At 39.4% G+C, this 7,500-nt stretch overlaps 1 protein-coding gene across 3 annotated transcripts in view; it reads left to right on the top strand.

Moving 5' to 3' along the window:
• Positions 1-7,500, top strand: part of LOC138042110 (short transient receptor potential channel 5-like) — a 47,832-nt gene that overhangs the window by 19,057 nt on the left and 21,275 nt on the right. For all 3 annotated transcript variants that reach the window (XM_068887865.1, XM_068887864.1, XM_068887866.1), the window contains exons 5-9: positions 455-591; positions 1,187-1,405; positions 3,839-4,012; positions 4,623-4,710; positions 5,609-5,819. In XM_068887865.1, coding sequence (XP_068743966.1) covers positions 455-591; positions 1,187-1,405; positions 3,839-4,012; positions 4,623-4,710; positions 5,609-5,819 — 829 coding nt within the window. The remainder of the gene's footprint in view (positions 1-454; positions 592-1,186; positions 1,406-3,838; positions 4,013-4,622; positions 4,711-5,608; positions 5,820-7,500) is intronic.

The following is a 7,500-nucleotide window of genomic DNA, read 5'->3' as shown; positions in this document are numbered from 1 at the left end:
ACTCCATTTCATGCTCGTTCCAGTCCTAACCTTGAGCACACACAACAAGCCAATATCTAAAATACCATAATACTCTTTGTTTGTCCCTCCAAAATTTTGCATGAGCTTTGCTTTTATTTTCTCTTTGGACTTATAATGGTCCGAAGACAAACTGGAATTAAATGCTTAATACAAACAAAGAGTATTATGGTATTTTTGACGTGGCTAATTGCCGATTGTGGCACGTGCCTTTCTCCCTTTAAACCTATAAAAATTTGTCGTAAATAGAAACGCCAAGCTGGCTCAAAGGACATTTTTTTTCCTAGAACAGTAGAAGAGCATAAGACACCGTTTCACAAACAATGCCAGAATGGGATAAGAGTGCTATAAGCACCATTCAAAATAAACTTGGGTGTTATCCGAATGGATTAATCCCTCAAAGAAAAACACTCACACTGAAACGTTTTTTTTTTAGCGGAGAGAGATTTAAAGACATTTGCAGAAAGCGAAGTGGACTCCATAGGCAACCAATGGACTGTTCAACAAATCGAACGGATCGTCACTGCAGATAATTTGTGCTCGTGCAAAGACCCAATAGATATGGTTTTCATGGTAAGTAAAAAGTGGAACAGCGATAAACTTCTTTTCCTTTCTTGCGCTCTGAGGGGTCCTAAGTCAGCTGCAGTGCAGATTGACGCGCAAAAAAATGTTCGATTACTCTGAAAAAATGATAAATTCGACTTAAAGTCATTAGCAAATGGAACTGTTTCCGAAACTATGAAGGGGCTTTAACGCAAGGAGAGTTGTTCTACAACGACAACGATTGTTTAGTCAAGCACATTATCCAAACAGCACAACAACGATTGGGTGGCCCTTGAAAAATGATCAGGGTCCCAAAAACCCCGTAGGGGTCCTATGTCAGTGATATTACAACATTCCGGAAACAAACGCAACAATAAGGAACCAGCGGAAAGTTGTAAAAGCAAGCGAAAATCGAGAAATCATGCTTATGCATAACTCAAATACGTGCATGACCAATGAATATGTCATGATTGGTTTTGCTTTACCTCTGATTGGTGCAAGGACATTTTTAATTAACCAATCTACAAGCGTGAGCAGTACAAAACCACAACAGAGAAAAATAACTCAAATTTGACCCTCTCCTACATGAAATATACTCTAAATGTTAAGCAATTATCATTCTGAGGTGAACTGCAAACTGAACGAGTTAGCTGAAACCTGGACGGAAAATACTGGCTTTCTTACCAAGCTTGCAGAGCAGACAGAGGATTTTGCCGTGCAGTTGATCGATCAAGTGAATGACAACAATGAGTTGGTTAAAGGCGATGTGACTGAAAACGTTCACAGCCAGGCTTCGATGTTAAGTGGTTTAACAGACAACGCCATCGTCTACTCACAAAAAAAGGTTGGTGGGAAACGGCCATTTGCCACTCGCTTACGATTAAAGAACTTAAAGTGACCCTGTGATCAAAAAAATCACTTCCCTTTTTTCTTCAGATTTTGAAAAAGTGTGTTTGCTTAACACCTGACTGGCAAAATTTTGAGCTTCGATTTTTGGCCAAAGTTTTATATTTGACGGTCCGCCATCAAAGCTGACCGCTTGGACCTCAGAGGAATGGATCCAGGGAAAAGTGACGTTAAAGGCTTACTAGCTTAAAATTTCAGCGTGTGAACGCAGCTTCTTATTTATCCAAAACCCGATTTTAAAAGTCTGAAAGCCCAAAACCCTTGTGCTGCATGTTCATTCTGCGGTGTACGCACGCATTGCATTTTTAAACTAGTGAGCCTTTCATGTCATTTCCTTCTCAATCCAGCTCTCTCAAGAACCTAAAAATACCAATGGCGGACCATTTAATAGGAAAATTCCGGTTAAAATGAACAGGCGTCTTTTTGAAATCAAGGCTTAAGACTTTGGTCGCTTAGTGTTTAGTAACACAGTTTTGAAAAATAAGAATTGATCATTTGGTCACAGGCGCACTTTAAGCAATGACAATGGCGACGGCAACGAGAACGTGACACATTTAAGCAACAAAGGACTTTTTCCGTGTTTACATACTTTTAGCCTCATCTAAACACGAGTGGGAGTTGGGAGAATTCGACACAGTTACGCAAACCCTAGACAACTGTCGAGAATTCTCCCAAATCCCCGTCGAGTGTTTAGATGAGAAAGAAAAAAAAGTCCCCCATTGCTTTTATAAAATACTTCTCAAAAGCGATTCGACGAATAAAGGAAAATGCTGGTCTTTTTACAGCTTGATTGAAACAGATTTTCTTGATACACGATCATATTTGCTACCAGCCAATCAAAACGCGCGTCTGACAACACATAACCAATCAAAATTTGGGTGATGTCACAGCCGTGTTTACATACAGCTGATAACCATTGAGAGTGCGCGTACTATCTTAATTATTTTATAACTGCATATTTTTAGTGGGCAAAAACAATGGTTTCTTTGCCGTCGTCTGCAAAACCACGACGTGAAATAGCAAAATTTGAGGTTTTGTGAAGAACGTCAGCACTTTGAAGATAAATTCTCGTTTTCTCACCTAAATTAAGCGCCGTTCCGACCAATGTCATTTTTCAGGAACTACCATACCCTTGTCATATTAAAAGGATAAAACAGTTATGAAGTGATTGCAAAAACGCAAATTTATATTGCGAGATGACGTTCTCGTTGATGTCGCCGTCGTCGCTGCTTAAAGTGCATCTAACCTCAAAGTATTTTCTTTTTAAAAAGTTAAATGTCTAATTTATATCATTTACCTTTGCTTCTCTAGATTTTATGTTTAATAGGCCTAATGAGGTACAAGAGAGTAACAAAGGTGGCATTCATTTGTCCCATGACCGAGCTATTGAGATTTGAATGACGTCAAGAACTAAGTTCTTTCTTGGGTTTCACTCAAGTGATCAACAGCCATGTATTTCAACGAAAACAAAAGAAAACGTTTGCATAACAATAGAGTTCAATTCTTGGAGGATTGGGTCGGGAGGCCAAAATGGCCGACATTTCTTTGTTTAGGGACACCAACATGACGGCCGTGACGTCATGTCAAACTCAAGAATAATACAATGTAGTTTATGACGTCATTGAAGAAATAGGCCCATGGCTCTGACTGCCTCGGCCATAATGGGAGAAACAATAGCCAGCATCTTTCTCTTACATACCTTATGAGGCAAATTACATTATAAAGTAAATTCTAGAGAAGCAAAGGTAAATATATGTTTGATATTTAACTTTTGCTTAAGTAAATATTTTGAGGTTAAGTTCTCTAGATAGCCAACGCAGCGCTGCAAATTTCCGTTTCGTAGATAATCGTTGCTATTTGGACTACACCTAAAACAATTTTCACTTGTAAGTGTTGTTTGCAAATAAGGAAAACAAATACTTAATCTAGGACTAGATTAGCAGCGTATGTCACATGGAATTTGAAAAGTGGCTGCCGAGCAAACGCACTTAACCACTACACTATCGAGTTATTAAGCACTCCATGAAGATAACCCTTAACAACTCATTGAAACCAAACCGAATAAAAAGGCTTGGTTACTAAGATTGAAATAGAACGCCAAAAATGGCAACGACCCACCTTAAATTGCTGCTTCACTTGGATGATCTTCAACACATGCACGTTAACCAAACATGTTTGCAAAAAATTCAATTTGGTTTTATTAACGTCAGCTTTTAGAATCTCCGTACGTACGGAGGTCAATTTACATTATCAACTCCGTTGATAAAACCAAATTTTTGTATACTTCTTCCCCACCGATGCAGCACCACAGTTTCTTTAGAAACTACCCCCTTCAACCAAACATGTAGTTATGTTCGTTTATTTCTGGTAGCTGGTGGCGCACCCATTGCTGTTCAAGAGGTTCAAGATGAGATGGGTCCTCGGGTTGCCAGAGTTTTTCAAGCACCATCGTATTCTTCTGCTTCCTTTAATCGTGATAGAAACATTTCTAACACCAATACTACTACCAATCATTGCGATTGCCTGGTACAGAGACCAAAAGAAGGTAGTCTTGACCTTGTTCACTTAGAGTGTAATGTCCGTGCTTTAATTTCTTGATTATGATTCTTGTAGTTAATAACGATTTCCTATCCACACGTAGTAAGGCACACCGGTCAAATTTTTTTTTTTCTAAAACATTTCTCACGGATTTTTTGGGCGTAAGTCAAAGGGTTATGAATAAAAATCTTTAACTTACTTGGCTTTTGCTCTTTTTCCACCATGTTTGGTGAATTTGCAACCACAAGACATAGGAACATTTTCTCGTCTAACTTTTTCATTAAAAGTAGGACTGATATGGAGGGAAATTATGCCTGTTCATTATCACGTGAAAAGAATGCGTTTAGCCAGCGGCCGCGAAGTTTGGACAGCTTTTAAAACTGGACAAACGATAAAAAAGAACAAACAACCAGAAAAGGAGTATTCTGTGGCTTCCTGAAAGACGATGTTTTACCTTTTCCGGTATTTCGATCTTTCTCTTTCCCCCTCCCCTCCCCCCTCCCCCCTCTCTCTCTCTCTCGCTCTCCAAAAAGAGGGGTTTTTTTTAAAAATAAATTCGACCAAGATTTAGATTCAAAGGGCGACTTGTGAATTATTGTTTGTTATCCATGTTACAGTGCCGACTGCGCATGCTCAAGGAAAAAAGGTCGGACGAAAGTGGAATAGCTTTCTCACAAACTGAACGTTTCCCCGGAAAAGCCCTAGGTATGTAATACACGATTCTGATGGTCTGAGTATGGAAGAACAAAAAACCCATTCTTTTGCCAAATGGACCGCACACTTTGCATGATGTTCAACCTTGTGTTTTCAATAACGTCGTATCTCCCCTATCCAAGGAGATCTCTAAGAGAAAATTGATAGAAGTCGACTTCAAACTGCGGTTAGGCGTTAGCTGTTGTCGCAGTGGCAAAAATAGACTTTAGCACAAGGTTCGGCATTTAGCGGGAAAAAAAGCACCATGTTGGATTATTGTTTTACTTTGCATGTTTTAATTCAACCGAGCCAGCGTCCTCAAGGATGTGCAAATAATCAGCAAAGGTGTGTTCATTCAAGAGTTAAAGCATTAAAGAACATAACTTATAGCTTTAAACGTGAGTTCTTACATAATTTTAAGGTGAAAACGCTGCGGGAAATCACTTACTGCAAGAAGGGTATCCAGCAGCAGACCGCAAGATCGACCGCAAGGGCGTGTCACACAACACTCAGAGGTTTACCGAAAAATACGCGATGCTAAGTGACTTCATTCGCTCTGACAAAGGGCATTCGTTCAATACGTCATCTCACAAATATTTCCTACGGTGGTCAATTTACACCATTTAGAGCGGTTTTCAATTAAGTGTCGTAGAGCAAATACCAAAGTAATTACTTCGACCAATCACAGCAAGTGCAAAAAGCGCTATGAACCAACCCAAATTCGTACCTTTCCGCGTAACTTGCTCAAAGTGCGCGTGCAAGTTGCGATTGGTTTTGGTTTTCCTTCTCATTGGTTGATAAACTGGCGCCAGATTTTTAAACCAGTCACTAAGCGCATATAGCAATTGGTGATTATACATACACGTTATGATTGTACGTGTTTCATAACCTTGGTCTTTTTTTTTAACAGACATTTACTATGCTTATCTTCTCACTCCTTTTGTGCTCTTTGTGAAAGACAAACTGAGTCAGGTCGCCTTCATCTTGCTTCTTTGTCGTGTTTGCATGTTGAGCTCATGTGTTGCACCACGTTTGGAGGAATATTTGATATTTATCTTCTTCTGTGGCATTGTCTTCAGTGAATACCAGCAATACAAAAGCTCGCCTTTAAAGTACTTCAAGTAAGCTATATGCCATTTTAAGTTTGCTATTAGAGTGAAACCTTTATTTTACAAAAAGATGTGTAAAGATTGAAATTTCTCAAGGGTTCTGTATGGACAGAAAATATTTACCAGGCCATGCCAGAGTGCTCACACTAGCGAGCTAGTGAGCATGCGCAATTGCTAGTGGCAATGGCTCATCCCAGTAGAGTGCTCAATTTGGACATGAAAGCAAATTTAAAGCTTTGTAATGCTTTACTTATATAAATACAAGTAAAGATAAATGGACTACATTTCGTAATCGACAAATTTGTTTCGTAGGACCGTGTTCCACTCTTCAGGATCTTACAATGATTATTATTTCTACGTGGTGGTTTGTACTGCTGCTCATGCGCGTAATTGTATATTACAATGAATTGTATATTACAATGTTTAATTACAATTTCTTTAGAAGGAATTTGTGTGCATGCCGACAGTCGCTTGGACTCACAGCAGAAGGATCCAAAGGATGCAGTACCACCACGTAAATTTATAGACAAATACTGAGAGAAAGCAGTACATATGTATTTCATGCAAAAAGGATCAGTCAGTGGTAGTTCACTGCAACTGGCTAGTGATTACATCGTTGGATTTCCGGCCTTCTTCATACACATACACACACACACAAAAAAATAATAATAAAAAAAATATATATATATATACACACAGAACAAATGTGGTAAACAAACTATGAGTTCCTAGTAGAAGGATCCAAGAAGGATACAGTGCTTCAATGTGAATTTTTAGATAACTGTAAAACGATGAACATGAAGCAAACTTCTAACTGCTCGGGCTTTAATACGACGTTACGGCCTTCGGCCTTCTTCAGATGTGGAACTTATTACTGTACTATATCTTGAACCAAAGCGGGATCAATGACAACCTGTTGGCTGCCTGCAGCCAGGCGAATGTGTCTTTATTAAATATTCACACTGTTTATATACGAGTAAATAACATATGCTAATATATCACACTACTTTCCCAGCAAAAAAAAAGCAAAGAAATACGAAACGGTTTTCTTAATAAAAAAAAAAAAAGAATACACTCAGTCAATCACTAGAAATCTTTTCCAAAAAAAAAAAAACTTTCACAAATTCGACCTAACCACTGGCTTTCGAATTTTACTGGAGCGTCTCAGAGTTCTCGATGCTACTACAGGAGTACTTCCTGCCTCGGTTTCACCAGCAGCCGGTGAACTCCCAATTGCTAAAGTGTTCTCAATTCCTGATGTCGGTGATGCTTTCGAGCTTTGATTTAGTGGAACGGGTCCACTTCGGCTGCCTTCACCAAACTGTGAGAGTCCTTCTGGTCCTTCAATTCCTTCTACACCAGATTCGGTCTCCAACGCACTTTGAGATTCAGACTCTAACACACCTTGACATTCTAAAGAACAGTTCCCTTCTTCAAATGAGTCAACCAAATCAGCTGACCTTTCCTTATAACCAAGTGCCCAAATGCGATGATCTGCATGAACACGCCTTGTTGAACCGCCCACCTGGACCAAATACCACCGACTTCCATCCGCTTTCAAGACCACACCCGGACTCCACTTCACTATCTGCGACCCAAATCCTCTATCGGGGATACGCACTCGGACAGGCTCATTTACCCCATAAGACCTCTCAACTTGCGATTTGTCATGGTAAAACTTCTGTTTCAACTG

Source organism: Montipora capricornis, chromosome 3 (genome assembly GCF_036669925.1).
Source record: "Montipora capricornis isolate CH-2021 chromosome 3, ASM3666992v2, whole genome shotgun sequence".
NCBI lineage: Eukaryota > Metazoa > Cnidaria > Anthozoa > Scleractinia > Acroporidae > Montipora > Montipora capricornis.
Note: the sequence above shows the minus strand (reverse complement) of the source record. Positions and strands in the feature narration are given on the sequence as shown.